The sequence below is a fragment of the Erythranthe guttata genome, chromosome 3, assembly GCF_056151865.1.
Source record: "Erythranthe guttata isolate IM_541 chromosome 3, IM_541, whole genome shotgun sequence".
Taxonomy (NCBI): Eukaryota; Viridiplantae; Streptophyta; class Magnoliopsida; order Lamiales; family Phrymaceae; genus Erythranthe; species Erythranthe guttata.
The window spans coordinates 16,569,360-16,593,093 of NC_142535.1; the positions used below are offsets into that span (position 1 = coordinate 16,569,360).

At 37.6% G+C, this 23,734-nt stretch overlaps 6 protein-coding genes across 6 annotated transcripts; 2 read left to right on the top strand and 4 right to left on the bottom strand.

Annotated features, from left to right (window-relative positions):
- Positions 1–1,831: 1,831 nt before the first annotated feature.
- On the bottom strand, positions 1,832–2,632 carry LOC105950662 (uncharacterized). The gene has a single exon (XM_012974029.2). It carries the CDS (start codon positions 2,630–2,632, stop codon positions 1,832–1,834), a length of 801 nt encoding a protein of 266 aa, XP_012829483.2.
- A 2,087-nt stretch (positions 2,633–4,719) lies between these two features.
- LOC105950796 (uncharacterized) lies at positions 4,720–5,890 on the bottom strand. The gene has a single exon (XM_088815754.1). The coding sequence runs from the start codon at positions 5,624–5,626 to the stop codon at positions 4,844–4,846; it is 783 nt and encodes a 260-aa protein (XP_088671880.1). The 5' UTR covers positions 5,627–5,890; the 3' UTR covers positions 4,720–4,843.
- Positions 5,891–6,664: 774 nt separating this feature from the next.
- On the bottom strand, positions 6,665–7,516 carry LOC105950661 (uncharacterized). The gene has a single exon (XM_012974027.2). The coding sequence runs from the start codon at positions 7,514–7,516 to the stop codon at positions 6,719–6,721; it is 798 nt and encodes a 265-aa protein (XP_012829481.1). The 3' UTR covers positions 6,665–6,718.
- Positions 7,517–9,387: 1,871 nt separating this feature from the next.
- Positions 9,388–10,268, bottom strand: LOC105950660 (uncharacterized). The gene has a single exon (XM_012974026.2). It carries the CDS (start codon positions 10,266–10,268, stop codon positions 9,471–9,473), a length of 798 nt encoding a protein of 265 aa, XP_012829480.2. The 3' UTR covers positions 9,388–9,470.
- A 7,516-nt stretch (positions 10,269–17,784) lies between these two features.
- Positions 17,785–20,307, top strand: PAP29 (purple acid phosphatase 29). The gene is made up of 3 exons (XM_012974099.2): positions 17,785–18,435; positions 18,531–18,925; positions 19,696–20,307. The coding sequence occupies exons 1-3, from the start codon at positions 18,147–18,149 to the stop codon at positions 20,161–20,163; spliced, it is 1,152 nt and encodes a 383-aa protein (XP_012829553.2). The 5' UTR covers positions 17,785–18,146; the 3' UTR covers positions 20,164–20,307.
- A 935-nt stretch (positions 20,308–21,242) lies between these two features.
- On the top strand, positions 21,243–22,041 carry LOC105950735 (hypothetical protein). The gene has a single exon (XM_012974102.2). The coding sequence runs from the start codon at positions 21,244–21,246 to the stop codon at positions 22,039–22,041; it is 798 nt and encodes a 265-aa protein (XP_012829556.2). The 5' UTR covers position 21,243.
- Positions 22,042–23,734: the final 1,693 nt, after the last annotated feature.

A 23,734-nucleotide genomic window follows, 5' to 3' on the forward strand; every position in this document is an offset into this window, starting at 1 on the left:
GCATAAAATCATAGAAAAGGGTTCATAAATCCAACATAGGGTTCCAAATAAAATCCTAGAAATAAGAAAATTAGCTACTCATGATTAAAGGAAAAACACAAATAAAATAAGTCATAAACGATAAATCTATGCTTAGAGTCTTCGAATTCTTCGTCTTCGTTATTGCTTTGTTGCTCCAAATTGCCTCCCCAAAGATCCCTAATTGTGTGCTTGGCTTGGTCTTATATAGGGTGAAGAACTTGGGGAAGAAGGCAGTTTCCTTGTGCAATTAAAATTCCTTTACTGCGCAATTTCGGAGTATGGGACGGGGGTCCCATAATTTGCACTAAAACTGGGACGGGGGTCCGAGCCTTGTTTCTTCAGAATTTTGATATTTTCACTTTTGACCCATATTTTCGCCAAAATTGCAGTTTTGACCCCATACTTTTCCAATTCTTCAATTTGTACCTAAAATACAATAAATCAACTTTTTAAGCACCAATTATCGTTAAAACACACCAAAAGCTCAAATAAAAAGATACGATAAAGTGTAAAAATACACACTTAACAATAGCTCGGGTGGTAGAGCACACCGTTCAAAGTCTCGTTCCCAAGTCTCACCGAAACGATGTAGCCGCAGTCGAACTTGGCGTCGATTGTTCCCGTAGCTTGGAAAGAAGAAGGAACTTCTGCGTATACCAAATATATAACACCATTTAGCATATGCTACATATAAAAGTACTATAGATCATGCAATAACAAATTACTATATAAATTGAGAGTCATAAATTGATAATTGAAGAAAATAGGTTTGAAATTCAAATTTACGGGCCAATCTGACGTCACAAATTCAAATTTCAGCAGTGATTTTTAATTTTTAATTACTAGATAATCGATCTTTCTATATCTCGATATTGAGCAAAAAAAAGCCCAAAATAAAATAATTTATTAATGGACTCCTTTGGCCAGTTAGTATCATGAATTGCATCCACATTAAAATATGTAGACTTATCTTAATTCATATATAAAAAAAAAAGAAAAAAAAAAGTAAATAAATAAATAAAAGTAATAATTGTAAGCTAAAATTGGCAATTCATGACGGAACCCAGAAGCGAGTTTAACAATAACGTTTGTGGCAGAGGAAATTAAATAATGAGTGGTTCCTATTTAATTATTTATTATTATCATCAACCATAGAATTGATTTTATGGTTGATGACGTAAAAAAATGTTTGAACGAATTTCGAAAATTGAAATGAAAAAAACTCAGTTCAAAGTCGGGAATTTTTTGATCGGAATCAGAAATTCTTTAAAAATGCATAATAATATTGATTTTAAATGTATAATTTTTCAAAATAGATCAGAATTTCCGGAATTATTTTTGGAAATTGGAATTGAATCGAAAATCGAAATCCCATATGCAATTCGAATTCCGATCCAAGAGATTTCGTAAATATCAGAATTCTGAAATTCGAAATGAAAAATATTGTTCCAAAATCGAAAATTTTTGGATTGGAATCTGCGGAAATCGAAAGTTATGTTCCAATTTCCACCCCTAGTTCACAATCCAATAACTAGACAGATTCATGTGAAAATTTTCTAACCGTTTGCTGTTTCGTTTCGTTGGTGGGAGATTAGTGGAACGATTACTACTTGGATTAGGCAACTTCTTAATGCTGCATACATAGTATTATAGTTTCTGGTGCATGAATGAAATTTAAAGAGATCCACAAATTCACACACAGGCAGATTGAGAAATAGATTTCGGATAATTCTAAGTATGAGTATAAATTTCTGATGTCATTTACAAAACTGTACAATTTCTATGGATTTATCCCAAGCCAATTAGACGACTAAAGGCTAAGAACATTAAGAAGTGAAACTCTAGTTTTGACTAAACTTCTAAATAAAGATTCTAATCCCTCTTCGATTTCTTGAATGGTCATTTCTGACGATTTCAACTGCTTCAACAAGTTTTTGCTATCAATGTTTTTTGTTGACTTTTGGATGTTCAACGAACTCAAATCCTCAGCGCCACTTTCTGAATTAACACGGCTGTTTTGAGTACTGGTGAACTTTGAAAGCAGCGACCAACTTGTTTTGCTTGATTTTTCGTTTTCGCCAGACAATAGGATTAAGACGGACTTTAGAACTGATAAATCATGGGACTCTGCTTCTTTCATCATTCTCCATAATTCGTTATCTATTGTAGACTTGTGGTTGAAGCTCTTCAAATTCTTGATGCTCTTGTTGACCATCTTAGCGATCTGCTTTCTCGATGCCACATAAGCACCAATGTCGGATGATGTGGCTGTTTTGGTTTTATTTCTCCTGATTGAAGATTCAAGATCTTGAACAGACTCCTTGGTCAAAGAAACAATCTCTCTAGAAATAGCACATAGATCGACGAGCTTGAGAGATCCCTCGAGCAACTCGTTAATCCAATTTCCTTGAGAAAGTGTTTGCTGAATTGAAGGCATCTGAATCAAATCATTGATGCCTTCATGTAGATTTGTGAGGCTAGCCAAGTTAGAAAACACAAAAGTGGATTTTGAGTCGGCCCTCAATCTGCACAAATGGTCTTCAACACTTTCGATTGCTGGATGAGATTGAGATGGGAAACTGTTTGATCGAGAATGGTTAGCAGTAGCCATTTTTTTAAAAATTTATAAGTTATATCAAAATGAAGTGTTTGAGAGGTTGAATGTAGAATATGTGACTTTGGGTTTGGGAGAAGATGTTAATTAGATGGTTGAATTCATAGTTATGGTATGAGCTATATATATATATATGAAGGGAGATGAATATGAATAATACAAATGGAATATACTCCACCTACTATGTTCCATCAACTTGTGAAATAATTGAAATAAATATGTATATGCACGAATTGCGTGTCCACCCGATCGTGAACAATTGAAAAAAAAACTCAAATCGTGCAGATCTCAGCTGCATTATAATTTCCGATAAATCATGAAGCACGAGATATCTTGACAGCAATGAAATTGATTTAGCCATTGCTTGTAGTTGAGTAGACATTGTCTTGAAACAATCAGACCACTAGTATAAGCTGGCTGGCAAGATTCTCCGTGTTCTTCATCATACAGAGTTCACCGGTCATATTAAAGTAAGTTCATCGTTGTCGAGATTCATTAATGCCACTGAGATTTGCACGATCCAATTTTTCAGCTGGCGTATTTCTCGGTTGCACATATTATTTAATTGCGATTTTTGTGATCAATTAATTCAAGAAAAAAAAATGAAATATTCAATGTGAGATTGCCCCCTCATATCCAACAGTGTCAGCAACAAAAAACAGAATGTGATTCCTCCTGTTATATATATATATATATATATATATATATATATATATATATATATATATACACACACACAAGCATGCCTAAAGCTTTTTTTTTCATGGAGAATATAGAGAAGTATCTACAAGTCTGATATTTGATTGTGGTGAAGTTCTATTGGGCACTAGTTTCAGCATTTAGTATTTATTACTGAGTTGGGAGAATGGAATGCTTAGAAAAACTCGATTTCGACAACAACTTACTGAACCGATTTTGTTATTAGAAAAAACAAAACAAAATCACGCAAAAATCAGAAGATGAGGAGGAGAAAACTCTTTGGTAACTGCGATTCGAAGTTACAACCGCCGTCTGGGAGGAGGAACGCCGTGATTGAAAAAAGAAGTTGCAGTCTTCAACGATAGTAACGGCAAAGCAAATGGAGAGAGAGAGAGAGAGAGAGAGAGAGAGAGAGAGAGAGAGAGAGAGAGAGAGAGAGAGAGAGAGAGAGAGAGAGAGAGAGAGAGAGAGAGAGAGAGATTCGGATTTTTGTGGCGTTTGCAATTTTTGAGTATTTACTATTTATTGAAATGGGCACGAAATGTTCCGGCCGGTGTATTCGCATTCCTGTTTATGAACATTCCTAAAGGGCGGAAATCGGAAGAAGATTGAAATAAAAAACACAATTCCAAATTCGAATAGTTTCAGATGGGAACCGGCGGAACTCGGGGAAACTCTACACCGCTTCAGTGTGCGTTACTTACGACATAATATTATTAGTACTTACGGAAAAAGAAACCATTTCTCTTCGGGAGTGTAAAACAAATTCAAATTTTGTTCCCGAAAAATGGAAAAATCGTAAATCAGAATTTCAGAAACTGAAATGAAATACCTCGTTCCAAAATTGGAAATTTTAGGATCGGAATCGGTGAAGTTTGAATGCTTCCAATTTTTAGTCACCTAAAATATAAAATGTATAATAATACTGATATTATTTGAAAATAAATATTGATAATAAATGTGTAATTTTCAGACTTATTTTTGGAAATTGAAATCAAATCGAATCGAAAATTTTGAATCTCATATAAATTCCAATCCAATTCATATCCAAAAGATTTTGGAAAAATCAATTTCGGAATGAAAAGTATTGTTCCATAATGGGAAACATTCGGATCGGAATCAACGGAAATCGGAAGGTCCAATCCAATTTCCACCCTAGACTGTCCAATAATTTGAGAGGTTCCCTGTATGAAAATTTTCACGACCGTTTGTTGTTTCTATGATGGGAGATTAGTGAATTACTACTTGGATTAGGGAACTTCTTAATGTTGTATATATAGGTCTTATAGCTTCTGATGAATGAATGATTTCAAACAGGTTGATGACATAACAAATATGAAATTTAAAGTGACCCACAAATTCACACAAGCAAATAGAGCAAAAGATTTCGGATTTATGTCGTTTTCTTGACAAAATTGTGTAGATATCTCTAAGTATGAGTATACATTTTGTGATGTAATTTACAAAACTGTACAATTTCTATCGATATATCCCAAGCCATTGCGACGACTAATGGCTGAGAACATTAAGAAGTGAAACTCTGGTTTTGACTAAACTTCTAAATAAGGCTTCTAATCCCTCTTCGATTTCTTGGATTGTCATTTCCGATGATTTCAACTTCTTCAACATGTTTTTGCTGTCCATGTTTTTTGTTGACTTTTGGATGTTCAACGGACTCAAATCCTCAGTGACACTTTCTGAATAAATACGGCTGTTTTGAGTGGTGAACTTTGAAAGCAACGACCAGCTTGATTTTTCGTTTCCCCCGGACAAGAGGATTAAGACGGACTTTAGGACTGATAAATCATGGGACTCTGCTTCTTTCAGCATCGTCAATAAATTGTTATCTGTTGTAGACTTGTTGTTGAAGCTTTTCAAATTCTTGATGCTTTTGTTGACCATCTTAGTGATCTTCTTTCTTGATGCCACATAAGCACTAACATCCGCTGATGTGGCTGTTTCGGCTTTATTTCTCCTGATTGAGGATTCAAGATCTTGAACAGACTCCTTGGTCAATGAAACAATTTCTCTAGAAAGAGCACATAGATCAACGAGCTTGAGAGATCCTTCAAGCAACTCGTTTATCCAATTCTCGTGAGAAAGTGTTTGTTGGATTGAAGGCATTTGAATTAAATCATTTATGCCTTCATGTAGATTTCTGAGGCAAGCCAAATTTGCACAAACAGAAGTGGATTCTGAGTCCCTCAATCTGAACAATTGATCTTCTACACTTCCGATTGTTGGATGAGACTGAGATGGGAAACTGTTTGATCGAGAATGGAAATTAGCCATCTTTTTTTTTTTTTTTAAGAAAATGAACTTTGATAGATGAAAAGTGTTGATTTGTGAGTTTGAGAGAGAAGATGTGATTTGTTTGAAGGTATGTTTGAATTAGGTGTTGTGAGGTATATATGTAGAGAGGGAGATGGACAAAAGAAAAACACAAGGAATATATTCCACCTTCATTGTCGCGTCAACTTGTGAAATAAGTTAAAATAAATATGAAATAGCACGAATTGCATGTCACCGTGTTCTTGAATAATTGAAAATTAAAAAAAAAAACTCAGATCATGCAGATCTCAGCTGCAGTATTATAATTGAAGAGTGAGGAATCTTGACAGCCATGATAAATGAATTAATTCATATATAGCTTACTCGTTAATGTCTCCCAACCGTAAGCTCCGGTGTGAATAAAATACTCGGTTTTAGGCTGGAGTTTGTTCTGATCTCCAGACAAGGAAGAAAATGATAATTCCGTTCGTGTTGGCTATTAAATTATTGTTAATCCAGTACTACACTTCCCTGTATTGTATTCACTAATCTTGACATTTCATGTGTTTCATTAATATATATTATATTCACTAATCTTGAAGCATTGGGAATCTTAACAGCAATCAAGTCCTGAGGCATACTGATCGATCAGCTTATATTAATATATGTTAATTATTTCTGATCTTCAGACACGGAAAAACATAACGTGGGCTCGATGAGTAAGATTAAGAAAGATGTTAGATGTAGCTTATGTTTTCTTTAATTAATTGATTAATGATTAAGAACAAGAGGAATCTTGACAACCTAGCTCTGGGCATGATTAGTTAGTGATTGCAGTGTTGCATTATCAAGCTGTACATTATTATCACATTTTTTTTTCCTGAATTATGTTATTACTTAGTAAAATTTTGATAGTAAATATATAAACCATGCAAATAATAGTATCGTCGGTGATTGTAAGTTATATAACAGATCGGTAATTTTAGATAGTTAATAGAGCAAAATGAGTTAAGGTGCTGTGCACTGAATTATATAGGTAACGAAGTATCGATTTTGATTTTGTATGTGATTTACAGTATAGTATACATTTCTATGGTAAGATAAAAAATGTGGCTAATAGCTAAGAACATTAAGAAGTGAAACTCGAGTTTTGACCAAACTTCTAAATAAGGTTTCTAATCCCTCTTCGATTTCTTGGATTGTCATTTCCGATGATTTCAACTGCTTCAACAGGCTTTTGCTGTCCATGTTTTTTGTTGACTTTTGGATGTTCAACGAACTCAAATCCTCAGCACCACTTTCTGAATAAACACGGCTGTTTTGGGCGGTGAACTTTGAAAGCAACGACCAACTTGTCTTGCTCGATTTTTCGTTTTCACCCGACAATAGGATTAAGACGGACTTAAGAACTGATAAATCATGGGACTCTGCTTCTTTCATCATTGTCCATAATTCGTTATCTGTTGTTGACTTGTTGTTGAAGCTTTTCAAATTCTTGATGCTTTTGTTGACCATCTTAGTGATCTTCTTTCTCGATGCCACATAAGCACTAACATCGTCTGATGTGGCTGCTTCGGTTTTATTTCTCCTGATTGAAGATTCTAGATCTTGAACTGATTCCTTAGTCAAACACACGATTTCTCTAGAAAGAGCACATAGATCAACGAGCTTCAGAGATCCTTCAAGCAACCCGTTTATCCAATTTCCTTGAGAAAGTGTTTGTTGAACTGAAGGCATTTGAATCAAATCATCGATGCCTTCGTGTAGATTTCTGAGGTTGGCCAAGTTAGAACACACAGAAGTGGATTCTGAGTCAGCCCTCAATCTGCACAATTGGTCTTCAACGTTTTCGATTGCTGGATGAGATTGAGATGGGAAACTGTTCGATCGAGAATGGTAAGTAGTAGCCATCTTTTCTTTTATTTTTTTAATATTTAAAAAAAATTGAAGTGTTCGAGAGGAGGCTGAATGTAGAAAATGTGTTTTTGAGAGAAGATGTTAGATGGTTGTATTCATCTTTATGATCATATCTATATATATATATAAAGGGAGATGATAGATATGAATAATAATAAATAAGAATCTGCACGAATTGCATGTCTCCAGATCTTGAACAATTGAAATTTAAAAAAGTGATCACTTGTTGTTAATGAAGCATGTGGAATCCTGACAGCCACGAAAATCGATTTAGTCAGCTATGAGGTTAAGTTGTAATAAGAGTAGGCATTGTCTCGAAACAACCAGACAACTAGCTATTCATATGTCCAGGGTATAAGCTGTCAATATTCTCCGTGTTATTCACCATTTTCGACTTTTCAAATTCCAAACAGGCTTTTAACTACTGCACTCGTGTGCGTGTGTGCCCCAGACAATTTAATTTCCCAGTTGTTGCCTGAAGAAAGGTAAACACAGCTGATAAAATGCCAACGGCTTAATATGATATTACAGCAAAGCTTGTGGTTGTCGATCGAGGACGTCACCCAGATTCGCATGATCCAAATTTTCAGCTTCTTTTGCTGGCATATTATATATTATATTAACAAATTAGTATTATATATGCTGTTTCAGATCATTGCTGCACATTACTCGTGTGCATATTATTATTATTTTTTTTTTTTTAATTTCCAGCTCTGAAGAAACATGGAAGATGCCAGCTCAGACTAGTCATGACAACAACCAATAAACAAGAAATGTGTTTTGCTCTCTCGTAAAACAAGTGCGGATGTTGATGTTCGATTTAGCTTGAGCTGATGTTCGATTTTTTCGTTTTTTTTTTCTTACCACACCATAGTTAATGGATGTTGATACTTGTAATTATCTAACTAGCTACAGAGTTATTTACACCAATCTTCAAACCAAATTTCATTAACTAACTAACTACAGAGTTCTATAGAATAGCATCTGGACATTGTACCGATCGATGTAAAAAACTAGAAGGCGTTTAACGCACAACTCATAGTAAATGGAGTGTTCATGTTTATCCGCTCATGATCGAACGAACGTCGGGATTTCTTGAAAAAAAAGAAAAAAAAGTGTTTCTTCTAAAGGCCAATCCGTTTGAAGTTATGCGCTTTTTTTCGTTCCAGACAAAAAGTAGCCATTGGAATCAACCATGTTACCTCTTCTTTTCCTCATTTCATCGCGGTGAACTAATTGACGATTTTACGAGTTGATCTTACTTTCATTCAAAGATTTATCTTATCAACTGTATTAAGGATATGCTCAAGATTCCCACTTGTTCTTGATCACTGATCATTTTTACCAGGTTGTGACAATGAAATGAATAAATACTTGGAAAAACTTAACCACCACAAAGCACTGGTTTTGTAACGACCATTTTCAACGGAAGAAGAACCGGATCGGGTCGGGGGCGATTGGGGTTGAAAACTACCCGGAAACTTCTCCAATAATATTAATTTGGATTTAGCGAGAGAGAAGAAAACCAACATCAACAAATTTCATTTGAAGTGCTACTAGAAAAAAGTGCTACTACATCTAGAACAACTTATTAAAGTGTTGAACCTATCATTTAAATACAATGCTATTTGACTAACCATTTGTTGTTTCTATGGTGGGAGATTAGTCATCAATGGATTACTGGTTGGATTAGGCAGCTGAAGCAAATTAAGGTGCATTTTGGCAAGTTCTTGATACAGTTGACTTGAGAGCGATTTCGCTTTGAAGTTATCTATTACATGTGCTAACTAATCATTTTTATGTTCAGTACAAATTAGCATCATGAAGTTAATTAGAAGAGATCCATAAATTCAGACACACATATAGATCAATATATTTCGGATACGAGTATATATTTCTGATGTCATATACAAAACTGTACAAATTCTATTAACCCTAGCTAAATAGTCTAATGGCTGAGAACATTAAGAAGTGAAACTCTTGTTTTAACTAAACTTCTAAATAAGGCTTCTAATCCATCTTCGATTTCTTGAATGGTCATTTCCGATGATTTCAACTGCTTCAACATGTTTTTGCTATCCATGTTTTTGGTTGACTTTTGGATGTTCAACGAACTCAAATCCTCAGCGACACTTTCTGAATAAACACGCCTGTTTTGGGTGGTGAACTTCGAAAGCAGCGACCAACTTGTCTTGGTTGATGTTTCGTTATCGCCAGACAATAGGATTAAGACGGACTTTAAAACTGATAAATCATGGGACTCTGCTTCTTTCATCATTCTCCATAATTCGTTATCTGTTGCGGATTTGTTGTTGAAGCTCTTCAAATTCTTGATGCACTTGTTGACCATCTTAGTTATCTTCTTTCTTGATGCCACATAAGCACTAACATCGGCTGATGTGGCTGTTTCGGTTTTATTTCTCCTGATTGAAGATTCTAGATCTTGAACAGACTCCTTGGTCAAAGAAACAATCTCTCTAGAAAGAGAACATAGATCAACGAGCTTAAGAGATCCCTCGAGCAACTCGTTAATCCAATTCTCGTGAGAAAGTGTTTGCTGGATTGAAGGCATTTGAATTAAATCATTTATGCCTTCGTGTAGATTTCTGAGGCTGGCCAAGTTAGAACACACAGAAGTGGATTCTGAGTCGACCCTCAATCTGCACAAATGGTCTTCAACGCTTTCGATTGCTGGATGAGATTGAGATGGGAAACTGTTCGATCGAGAATGGTAAGTAGTAGCCATTTTTTTTTTAATATAAAAAAATGAAGTGTTTTGAGAGGTTGAATGTAGAAAATGTGCCTTTGAGAGAAAATGTAATTAGATGGTTGAATTCATCTTATTGCATCGGCTATATATACATATATAAAGGGAGATGATCGATACGAATAAAACAAAACGAATATGATCCGATCGATCCACCTACAGTGTCTCATCAAGTTGTGAATAATTGAATACGCACGAATTGCATATGTCCCCAAAATGTTGAACAAAAAAGCTCAATAATGCAGATCTCAGCTGCATTTTAATTGCTGATCGATCGATCGATCTTGAAGCATGGGGAATCTTGACAGCCATGCATGACAGAAATATATACTAGTAACATACTGAGTTGACTCATTAATGAGCCTATTGTCAAATGTCTCCCAACAATATAATAAAAGCTGGTTGGGGTATAAAAGATTTAATTGTGTTAATTAGGCTGGAATTTTTTTCGTCTTCAGACAAACATTAAAAATGTAAAGGTGCACACGAGTATAGCAAAACCTGTCGTCTTGCTGTATAACCTGTATTTCTTGTTGGGCAGTAATTAATTACTATTACTAGTTAATTATTCAAGATTATGGATAAATAATGGCGATTGAATTAGGGGAATTATTCAAGATTATAAACCCCCAGTTGACACTTATTCATTAATTTATTATATTTTTTGGGTCGAAGCCTTTTCAATTATATAACGGGTCTGGGCCGAATGTCTATCCGGTTCATGGTTATGGATGCAGGGACTCGAGCCCAGATCCACACACAGTATAATTTTTAAATCACCTCAATTTATTATATATGATGTGCCTAATTCTTAATTGGGTTTTTGGCCTAAAATCCCAAATCAATCCAATTAATAATAAAAGCCCAATTATCACATTTACTAAAATCCGATAGGATTTTAGTTATAACATATTGTCCCACATCGGATTTCTATAAGAAGTCTCCATATTCCATCACCTATACTAATATAACAAGGTAAGCACTATTTAATCAATTAATTAATATTATTTGCTTATTGTGATAGTTTTCTGACTTGAGCGTCGGAGGACAATCGTCGGGCCACCCCCGGCGTGTCACCTACGGACGCGTGGCAAGGACTCTCGGCATTCCCAATATTGGGCTTGAAGATTCCCGGACTTAGGAAACCTGTGGGCTTCAAGACCATTGGGTTGACCCAACATTTTGGAGCAGCATCATTTTGGCGCCGTCTGTGAGAATGCAAACTAGATCGCGTGTCATGAACGGAGGTGGTCAAGGCGATCTCAACCAGCTTCCTTGAGAAAGCGAGGAGGTGGTCAAGGCGATCTCAACCAACCTTCTCGAGGTAGCGGCAGAGTCTCAGAGCCGCCTCGAGGAGCGGTAGAGTCTTAGAGCCGCCTCGAAGCAAAAGAACTACGAGAGCGGCCAACGAAGAGGGTCAAGGCGATCTCAACCAACCGCCTCGAGGAAGCGACGGAGTCTCAGAGTCGCCTCGAGGAGCGATAGAGTCTTAGAGCCGCCTCGAAGCAAAAGAACTACGAGAGTGGCCAACGAAGAGAGTCAAGGCGATCCCAACCAACCGCCTCGAGGAAGCGACGGAGTCTCAGAGCCGCCTCGAGGTAGCGGCAGAGTCTTAGAGCCGCCTCGAAGCAAATGAATTACGGGAACGACCAACGAAGAGGGTCAAGGCGATCCCAACCAACCGCTTCAAGGTAGCAGTGGAGTCTCAAATCTGCGGAGAAGGAAAAGAACTACGGAAGCGGCCAATGAAGGTGGTCAGGGCAATCTCAACCAACCGCCTCGAAGTAGCGACAGAGTCCCAGAGTCGCCTCGAACGAAAAGAACTACGGGAGCGGCCAACGAAGGTGGTCAAGGCGATCTCAACCAACCGCTTCAAGGTAACGCTGGAGTCATAGAGTCGCCTCGAAGGAAGAGAACGACGGGAGCGGCCAACCTTGCGGGATCTTCAGCGCCAGTCATCTAGATGACTGCAGAGGAATTACAAGCCTTAATGGAGAATACGACGGCCAAAGTAGCATCTTGGGCAGCGACGGACGCTGTAGCTCAGTATATCACTACTCAAAGCACAACTGACTTTGAAGAAACTATTTATATGAGAAGCGATCATACGGATTCCGTGCATGACCATACCACTCCGCCAATTGTGGAGCTCCATGACTCAGATGAAAGAGTATCACTCGACGACCAAAGTTATTTCTCCGAACGGGCTCCTCGAAGATACGCTCACCACCATTCGCCTCAGTGTAGCGCATCCTTAGACCGTGAGCCTCGAAGATACGATCAGCACCACTCGCATCAGCGTAACACATTCTCAGACCTCGCGCCTCGAAGAAACACTCACCGCCACTCGCCTCAGCGTAGCACATCCTCAGACCGCGCGCCTCGAAGATACGCTCACCACCACTCGCCTCAACGTAGCACATCCTCAGACCGCGCGCCGCGAAGAAACGCTCACCGCCACTCGCCTCGGAGTAACACATCCTTAGACCGCGCCCTTCGAAGGGAATCTCGTCGTCAATCACAGAGTCCACTAAGGCAAAGAGCCCGAGCCCCTTTAAGGGAGAGAGCGATGCAAAGCCGTCGGACGAGAAGCGGTTATTCCCAGTCCTATGACTATCGTCAAAGGCCTCGAGGTGGGGGACACCACGAACATGCGAACCACAAGCTCTACTCCCCTCGAAAATAACTCGGAAGTAGAGCTTCCCGACACCAATAAGCAAGAAGGCATCAACCAGGCTCCGACGACTGCAATTAAAGGAGTCATCGGCGAGAAGTCTCGAGGTCGACGGCCGCTCACTTTGGGACATTGTCCACCCGAATTACCCATTTATTCATGCTATTATGGAAGAAGTGTTACCTCTCGAATTCAGGATCCCAATCTCCCCTAATTCGATGAAACCGGGGATCCCCAAGATCACTTAAATAATTTTTACGCCAAGATTGACCTCTACGATCTTAGTAACGCAACTCACTGCAAGATTTTTCGGACCACGCTAGCTGATCAGGCACACATTTAGTGAAACGGCTTGCTCGAATGGTCCATAGACAATCTGGACCAACTAGCGACGATTTTCCGTCACCAATACTCTATAAGCAAGAAATACGCCAAAACTGGTCGTATCTCTTCAAGGTCATAAGGTCATACAGCGGGACGGAGAGTCGCTCATGAATTACCTGCAATGATTTGTCAAAGTAGTACATGAATTGCCCCTCCTTAATCACGAAATGTTAAACGACATACTGCAACACAATTTGAAGCATGTTTATTTTCAAGAGTACATCGAAGGCCGACCCCCTATGACCCTAGAGGAGCTTCTGAATCGCACTGAGAAGTACATTCGGATTGAGGAGACTGCAGAGATGAGGGTACCCCTTAAGCGAAAGCGCGATGAGGGAAGCCACAACTGTAATAGAAAAGAAGAGCGGCGTCCCGTCAAAAATCGCACCTTCGAGAAGTTCTCACCTCTCAAGGATAAGATTGTTGACATGATGATCATTGTAGAGCAGAAATGAATTCTACAACCACCGAGATGGATGAAGGAAAATCCAGAACGATAAAATTCGGATGATTACTGTGAATACCACATAGATCGAGGTCACACTACTGATGCGTGTTTTCAGCTTACGCGAGCGCACGGAAGACTTGTCCAAAACGGGCACGTGAGAGAATTTCTAGAACAATCGCAATTCTGAAGAAATACTTTACTTAGTATTTACTATTGCCCCACGCGGGCCCCATGTAATTTCTTTTCAGCAATAAGTCGGTGGCATACCGCCCCGGGCAATATTTTCAAGGCATATCGCTAGCCGCATGATTCTTAATAAACTATTTTAGTCGGTGGGATACCGCCACCGTGATTTCCACATCAACCATTTGTCTTCTCTACGCGTTTTCGTTCAACGCATCTACAATCGATTTAACAAAAAATCAATAGACTCAAAAAATAGCTAAAGGGGAAGATATCAAGGTTCACGAAGGGTCTGGCCAACCCGAACCTTGGTTTCTCGCTCCCCAAAGCTCCAAAAATAGAGCAACTAAAGCTCAGGGGAGTCTTACCCGCCCCAAAAAACTTAGGTAAACGGGCAAACTTTCTACATAAAAAACTTGAGGGTCTGATCAACCACCAAGTGTAAAAATAAGGACTTCCCACTAGGCGTTAAAGCCAAGGGATACCGTCTTGGCTAAAAAGCTAAAGTAAAAGCTTATTCTTTACGAGAGTCGAGCCTCCCACTAGGCGATATAACCAAAGGATACCGTCTCACCGAAAAAGATGAAGCATAACTCATTTTTTACAAAAATACGGACTTCCCCCTAGGCGTTAAAGCCAAGGGATAACGTCTTACCTAAAAAGATAAAGTAAAAGCTTATTCTTTACGAGAGCCGAGCCTCCCACTAGGCGATATAACCAAGGGATACCGTCTCACCGGAAAAGATGAAGCATAACTCATTCTTTACGAAATGCGTGTTTCCCACTAGGCAAGCCGAGGGATTTTGCCCCGTTGAAAAGATAACTCATTATTTACAAAAGACGGACCCCTACTAGACGATATAGCCCGGGGATACCGTCTCGCTAAAAAGTTGAATCATAACTCATTCTTTAGGAAATGTGCGAGTCCCACTAGGCAATAAAGCCAATGGATATCACCACTAAGAGAGACAAATTAAGTTCTCGTTCTTAGTGAAAAACGGACTCCCAAGTGACAAAGTCTCGAAGCATTTTCTCCAAAACAAATTACCCATGGGCAATTTTTTCCGAAAAATGAAAATAAAAAATAAATAATAAAATTATATATATATATATTATTTTATTATATAATATATATAATAAAATAATAAATTGGAATACAGAGTAGAGGCAAGATACGGCCAAAAAAAAAAAAGGAGGCGTGAGACCTCACCTTTCTATCATCGGTGCCCGCGCCCGTGACATCAGCAGCCCTCCTGTTGATGTCATATCCTACTCAACTGTCACACTTATAGCCACCCGAGTTGACTCGTCCACCCGAGTTGACTCATCCGGACGAGTCAACTCGCTCTCCAAGGAAGACCTTTTCCACGGATTTCGACACTAGGTGACATCACACTACACCTTGATGACGTCACAACGCCTCCACTCCTAAATTTCCGCCATCAACTACGAATTTCATGAAATTTGCGCCGACGGACTCCAAATTTTTCACACTAACACCATAACCCCTCAGAATATGGAAATTCCATCAGCTCTCCTCTAGGCTTTGAAAGGGAAATTTTACGTCCTCGAACGACTGTTCCTAAATTACTCCCAACCAGGCCTACGTGCCTGTGACCCTACTTGGGAGTGGGGGGCTTAATGATGTGCATAATTCTTAATTGGGTTTTTGGCCTAAAATCCCAAATCAATCCAATTAATAATAAAAGCTCAATTATCACATTTACTAAAATCCGATAGTATTTTAGTTATAACATACTGTCCCACATCGGATTTCTATAAGAAGTCTCCATATTCCATCACCTATAAATATGTGATTTAACTCACATAACAAGGTAAGCACTATTTAGGCAATTAATTAATATTATTTGCTTAAATTGTGATAGTTTTCTGACTTGAGCGTCGGAGGACAATCGCCGGGTCACCCCGGGCGTGTCACCTAGTGTTTGAGTGGAGCGATCCCTGACGTCCTGGGTTGACCCAACATTTTGGAGTAGCATCAATATAATATAATGTATTTTGATATATAGATGTGTAATATATTTATACATATAGACTAAAACCAAAATGTAAAAAAAAAATCTTGAATTTTCTTTTTTGTACATTTGTCTTTGAATCTATATATTTATTGAATATTTCGAATACAAATAAAAGAACATATATGTTGCCACGTCAGGTCATTGTCAAAACTTAATATTTTTATCTTCAGTGGACGAATAAAATTGTTAGTTATTTTGATATACAACTGTCGTGAATGCAAAAATGCATCCTTCAAAGATAAGTACTATCAAAAAATTTAATTACTCGAGTAACTTGTCATGAAATGACATGCATTTATACAAAATTATTTTTATACATATATTTAAAATTTATTCATCAATTAAAATCATAGAATCACGTGCAATGCACGCGTGCGTTGTGTTTACTAGTTAAGAAGAAAAATATTTACTTAATTAAAAAATTAGGATAAATTCCACTTTCCCCCATTGCACTTTAGTTGGGTATCACTTTATCCCATTTTACTCTTTATTGCATCGATTTGCCCCCATGTATTTGAAATTATCTCAATGTGGTCCTCGATGTTAGTTTTCAGACATTTGACCTTAACACCGTTTGATCTAATTCTGAAAATTACAAAAAAAACACCCCTCCTAGTTTAAATAACTATTAAAAAAAATAATAAATAAATAAATTATGGCTGGCGTCGTGGACTAAGTTTTCTCGTTGTTTGAATTTTTCATTATTTTATTTTTTATTTATTTTTAATAATTATTTAAACTCGTAAATGTGGCGTTGTTGTAATTTCAGAGCTTGGATCAAACGGTGTTAAGGTCAGATGTTTGACAACTAACAGCGATAGTCACATTGAAATAATTTTTCAAATATAAGGTAACAAATCGATGCAATCAAGAGTAGAATTAAGCACTGAACACTGAATGTTGAATACAGTACTGAATGGTTAGGATCAGTATTCGAATGCTGAATGCTGAACGTTTAAGTTTGTTTGATACTTAAAAATATATTATTTCTGAATGATATAATTTTACTATATTAACCACATAATAGTTGAATATAAAATGTATTTACAAATAAAACTATCAATTATATATAAACAGAAAGTTATAACTACGACCTTTTTAATTGTTATTTTTTATATTTCTTTAGATAAAAATAAATATTATAAATCTAATTTTTTTTCTCAAAAATTTATAAAAGTAAAAGTTACATTTTAAATTTTCACTAAAATACCTAGTCGACTAAAATAAAGTGAGAAAATTAAATTATGAAATAGAATAAGAAGTTTTAAAAAAAAATATGCATAACAATGAAGGAACCATCCATTGTAATCAAACATAATACGGTAGTCATGTACTAAAGTTAAAATTAGTTGAAGATCAAAAAAAATTAGTAAATTATATTGAGAAGAGAATCCCAAGGTCCAACCACACATACTAATTTCAGTATATATAAAATTTGAAAATAAAAGTAAATGCTTATTCAAAATAAAATAAAATAAAATAAAAAAGTTAGTGGTTTTCTTCTTCTTTTTTAGAGAATATAATATTATATGTTTTTTTAGTGATAAATTGGTCTACGTGCTGTTCAGCTTTACCTCTGGATGATTCAGCCAAATATTTTGGACTGATTCGGTAAGCACTTAACCACTTTGTTCAGAAGCACACACCAAACACGCTTAATAAGGTGAGCACTGACTGAGTAAGAGATTAACGTTATTCAGAGCCCATTCAGAGCTTATCAAACAGGCTCTAAGTGATACTTAACCAAAGTACGGGGGAATGGGGAATATACCCAGAAAAATTAATTAAAACCCAAGAATTAATACTAAGTTGGCAGCATCGAAACCAGCCAATCAATGTGAGAGATCAATTCATTCATGCCATTCCCATGCGATGCGAGAAGACGTGTAATGTAAAATCACAGTCCCAAGTCAAATATGTGTTGACTTCAGATAAGCATTCATTACCACCCCCACCGCCCCCCGGCCCCACCCCACCCCCACCACCCATTTCCGACAAACTCTCTCGAAGATTTCACACTCACAGTGCCTCCATCCATAATAATATCACGGGCCATGGGACAGTTAATTATCATCAATTCCATCAACTACTTCTCTTTTCCTCTTGTCTTTTTCTAGACCTCTTCCAAAATGGGTGCGGCGGCGGCGGCGGCGGCGGTGGCGGTGGTGTTGGTGGCTTTCCTCTGCTGCGGCGCCGCCCAAGTGCAGCAGCAGCAGCGGCAGCGGCAGCTGAGATTCGACGGCAGAAGGGGAGAGTTCAGGGTTCTGCAGGTGGCGGATATGCACTTCGCCGACGGCAAGACCACCCCTTGCGAGGACGTCCTCCCGCAGCAGATGGCCGCCTGCTCCGACCTCAACACCACCGCCTTCATCCGCCGCGTTATCCTCGCCGAGAAACCCGACCTCATTGTTTTCACCGGTCTGTACCCTAATTCCCCAATCTTCTGTTTTTTTTTTCCCCTTTTCACATACTAACCCTAATTTATATATACATCAAAAAAAAAAAAAAAACAGGGGACAACATTTTCGGATTCGACGCGACCGACGCGGCGGCGTCGATGAACGCCGCCTTTGCTCCGGCGGTAGCGTCCAACATCCCATGGGCGGCGGTTCTCGGAAACCACGACCAGGAATCCACTCTGTCGAGACAGGGTGTGATGAAGCATATTGTCGGAATGAAGAACACTCTGTCGCAGGTTAATCCCACCGGAGTCCACGTCATCGACGGCTATGGAAACTACAATTTGGAGGTTCATGGTGTACAAGGTTCTAACTTAGTTAATAAATCACTTATGAATCTGTATTTCTTGGATAGCGGCGATTATTCGACGGTTCCTTCGATTCCGGGCTACGGTTGGATTAAACCCTCTCAGCAACTTTGGTTTCAGCACACTTCATCCAAGCTTAAGGTACACTCTCATCAAGAACCCTGATTATTAATCATGTTATTTTACATTTGATAGCAGCATAATCAACTAATATGTTTGCTTCAAGTCGAAATTGGGAACGGAATTTTCGAATTTGGCTGAAAATTTCCGATTTTGGAAAAATATTTTTCATTCCGAATTGAATTCTAAAAGTTCGGATTTTTCGATTTTTTTTGGAATTTCCAATCTAATTTTAATTTCGGAAAGTATTGTCGAAAATTCCGACTTTTTTTTCTTCCAAGAAATACATTTATAATATCAATATTAGATTATGTATTTTGTATTATAGGCGACTAAAAACAATTGGAGTTTTAGAATTCTGCTGATTCCGATCCGAATAATTCCGATTTTGGATCAAGTTTTTTCATCCCAATTTCCAAGATACCCATTCTTGATCTTTTTTCGAACGGAATTGGAATCAGTTTTCCACTTCCGAAAAAAATGGATTTTTTCCGAAAATTGATAATTTCGACCTAATCCGTCCGATTTTGCATCCCTATGTTTCCAAAAGGAATGATTAATGCAACCGTCTTATCTGGTAGTGACAAATTTGGAAAAAATAGAAAATCATCGCAACTTATGATGCATGTTACCAAACATAAATATCGATAACAAAATCAATTGTAATACATGAACACATATCCAATGCAACCGTACCAATATCACATCGCTCCTATCAAACGAGCCCTCAGCAGAACCGGGATTTCCTTATGCGAATCCAATTTAACTTTCTCGTTTGTTTGAAATTGCAGAGGAGTTACACAAACAAGCCACACCCACAAAAGGGCCAAGCCCCGGGTCTAGCATACTTCCACATTCCACTACCCGAATACTCGAGCTTCGACTCGTCAAATTTCACAGGAGAAAAACTAGAAGGGGCTATTAGCTCTCCAACAGTCAACTCGGGATTTTTCACAACTATGGTTGAATCAGGCGACGTGAAGGCAGTTTTCACAGGGCATGATCATTTAAACGACTTCTGTGGTGAGTTGACCGGGATTCATTTATGCTATGCTGGAGGCTTCGGTTATCATGCCTACGGAAAAGCTGGATGGTCTAGAAGGGCTAGAATGGTGGTCGCTTCTTTGGAGAAAACGGACAAGGGTTCTTGGGGAGGGGTCAAGTCTATTAAAACGTGGAAACGTTTAGATGACGAACATTTGACTGCTATTGATGGACAAGTGTTGTGGAGTAAGAGCTTTAGTCGTAAGGGTATGTAAAGTCGAGTGATTCTGTTTTACGAGTTTTTTTTGTTGTTGTTACACTGTAAACAAAGATACAAATCGAGCAATAACAGGTTTCGTGAACCAAGAATCGCTCGTTTTTCCTGGATTTGTTACATAGGAAAGCCAATTCTCTATCTATATTCACTATCTTCATAGCAGCTTCACCTTCACAATTTATGTGTCTTTATTGTGACACTTGTTTTACCAGAGAGCAATGCATTTTGCCTTTGAATCAGAAACTAAGCTTCAGGCATGTGTTTGTGTGTGTGTGTGTGTGTGTGTGTGTGTGTATATATATATATATATATATATAAAATAAATAAAAATAATAATAATATGCACACGAGTAATGTGCAGCAATGATCTGAAACAGCATATATAATACTTTGTTAATATAATATGCCAGCAAAAGAAGCTGAAAATTTGGATCATGCTAATCTCAGTGACATCCTTGATCGACAACCAGGAAATCGAATTAACTAGCTGTGTTTGCCTTTCTTCAGACAACTGGGATATTAAATTGTCTGGGCACACACACGCACACGAGTGCAGTAGTTAAGCCTGTTTGGCATATTCCTTCATTTTAAAAATCGAAAATGGTGAATAACACGGAGAATATTGACAGCTTATAGCTGGATATATGATATAGCTAGTTGTCTGGTTGTTTTAGAGACAATTGCCTACTCTTATTACAACAATACCTCATCGCTGACTAAAACAATTTTCATTGCTGTCAAGACTTTTCATGCTTCGAGATTTATCGGAAATTATAATGCAGCTGAGATCTGCATGATTTGAGCTTCTTTTTTTATTTTCAATTGTTCACGATCCAGTGGACACGCAATCCGTGCACATTCATATTTATTTCAATTATTTCACAAGTTGATGAAACATTGTAGGTGGAACATATTCGTTTCGTATTATTCATATTCGTCTCCCTTCATATATATATAGCCCATACCATAACTATTACATCAACCATCTAACTATCTTCTTCCAAAGTCATATATTCTACATTCAACCTCTCAAACACTTCATTTTGATATATATTTATAAATTAAAAGATAAAAAAAGATGGCTACTTCTAACCATTCTCGATCAAACAGTTTCCCATCTCAATCTCATCCGGCAATCGAAAGCATTGAAGATCATTTGTGCAGATTTAGGGCCGACTCAGAATCCACTTCTGTGTGTTCTAACTTGGCTAGCCTCAGAAATCTACACGAAGGCATCAATGATTTAATTCAAATGCCTTCAATCCAGCAAACACTTTCTCAAGGAAATTGGATAAACGAGTTGCTTGAGGGATCTCTCAAGCTCGTCGATCTATGTGCTCTTTCTAGAGAGATTGTTTCGTTGACCAAGGAGTCTGTTCAAGATCTTGAATCTTCAATCAGAAGAAATAAAGCCGAGACAGCCACATCATCCGATGTTAGTGCTTATGTGGCATCAAGAAAGAAGATCACTAAGATGGTCAACAAGAGCATCAAGAATTTGAAGAGCTTCAACCACAAGTCTACAACAGATAACGAATTATGGACAATGATGAGAGCAGCAGAGTCCCATGATTTATCAGTTCTAAAGTCCGTCTTAATCATATTGTCTGGCGAAAACGAAACATCAACCAAGACAAGTTGGTCGTTGCTTTCGAAGTTCACCGCCCAAAACAGGCGTGTTTATTCAGAAAGTGTTGCTGAGGATTTGAGTTCGTTGAACATCCAAAAGTCAACAAAAAACATGGATTGCAAAAACATGTTGAAGCAATTGAAATCATCGGAGATGATCATTCAAGAAATCGAAGAGGGATTAGAAGCTCTGTTTAGAAGTTTAGTCAAAACTAGAGTTTCTCTTCTTAATGTTCTCAGCCATTAGCCTATTTAGCTAGGACTAATAGAATTTGTACAGTTTGTATATGACATGAGAAATATATACTCGTACCCGAAATCTATTTATCTATATGTTTCTCTGAATTTACGGATTCATGATGGTAATTTGTACTGAACATAAAAATGATTAATTAGCGTATGTAATAGATAACTTGAAACCGGAATTGCTCTCAAGTCATCTGTATCAAGAACTTGCCTAATTGCACCTTAATTTGCTTCTGCTGCCTAAGCCAAAATCACAAGAATTATTAATCTGTGATCATCGTTCACTAAATACACAAAAATTAAACGCGACAAAAAAATTCCACTTATTACCAGCGAATCGCCGTTACTATCTTCGTAAGACTGAAACTTTGAGCCTCCGATGAACGCTAGGGACTGGATACCTTTTCCCTCGGCGGCGCGTGCGGCAGCCGGAAAATATGGCTCCCGCTTACTGCCTTCCTCCTCCGAAACGACGGCGTTATGGTTCGAAACAGACGTAACATGGTTGATTCTAATGGCTACTTTTTGTCTGGAACAGAAAAAAACTTGTAACTTCAAACGGATTGGCCTTAAGAGAAACAAGTTTTATTTTCTTCTAGAAATCCCAAATCTCGTTCGATCGTGAGATGATAAACATGAACACTCCATTTACTATGAGTTATGTGTTAAACGCCTACTAGTTTTGTACATCGATCGGTACATTGTCCAGAATCCAGATGCTATTCTATAGAACTCTGTAGTTAGTTAGTTAATGAAATTTGGTTTGAAGATTGGTGTAAATAACTCTGTAGCTAGTTAGATAATTACAAGTATCAACATCCATTAACTATGATGTGGTAAGAAAAAAAACGAAAAAATCGAACATCAACATCCGCACTTGTTTTACGAGAGAGCAAAACATCTATCTTCACAAGGGGAAACACATTTCTTGTTGATTGGTTGTTGTCATGACTAGTCTGAGCTGGCATCTTCCATGTTTCTTCAGAGCTGGAAAAAAATAAAATAATAATAATAATAATAATATGCACACGAGTAATGTGCAGCAATGATCTGAAAAAGCATATATAATATACTTTGCAAAAGAAGCTGAAAATTTGGATCATGCGAATCTCGGTTACATCCTCGATCGACAACCACAAGCTTTACTGTAATATCATATTAAGCCGTTGGCATTTTATCAGCTGTGTTTACCTTTCTTCAGACAACAACTGGGAAATTAAATTGTCTGGGCACACACGCACGAGTGCAGTAGTTAAGCCTGTCTGGCATATTTCGTCATTTTAAAAATCGGAAAATGGTTATCGTTTATCTAAATTTTTGAAACTCTCTATGATGAATAACACGGAGAATATTGACAGCTTATACCCTGGATATATGATATAGCTACTTGTCTGGTTGTTTCCAGACAATGCCTACTCTATTACAACGAAACCTCATCGCTGGCTAAATCGATTTTCGTGGCTGTCAAGATTCTCCACATGATTCATTATCGACAAGTGATCAGTTTTTTAATTTTCAGTTGATCAATATCTCGAGACATGCAATTCGTGCATATTCTTATTTATTATTATTCATATCTATCTTCCTTTATATATATATAGATGACACCATAAAGATGAATTCAACCATCTAACACATCTTCTCTCAAAGTCACATATTCTACAATCAGCCTCTCAAACACTTCATTTTTTATA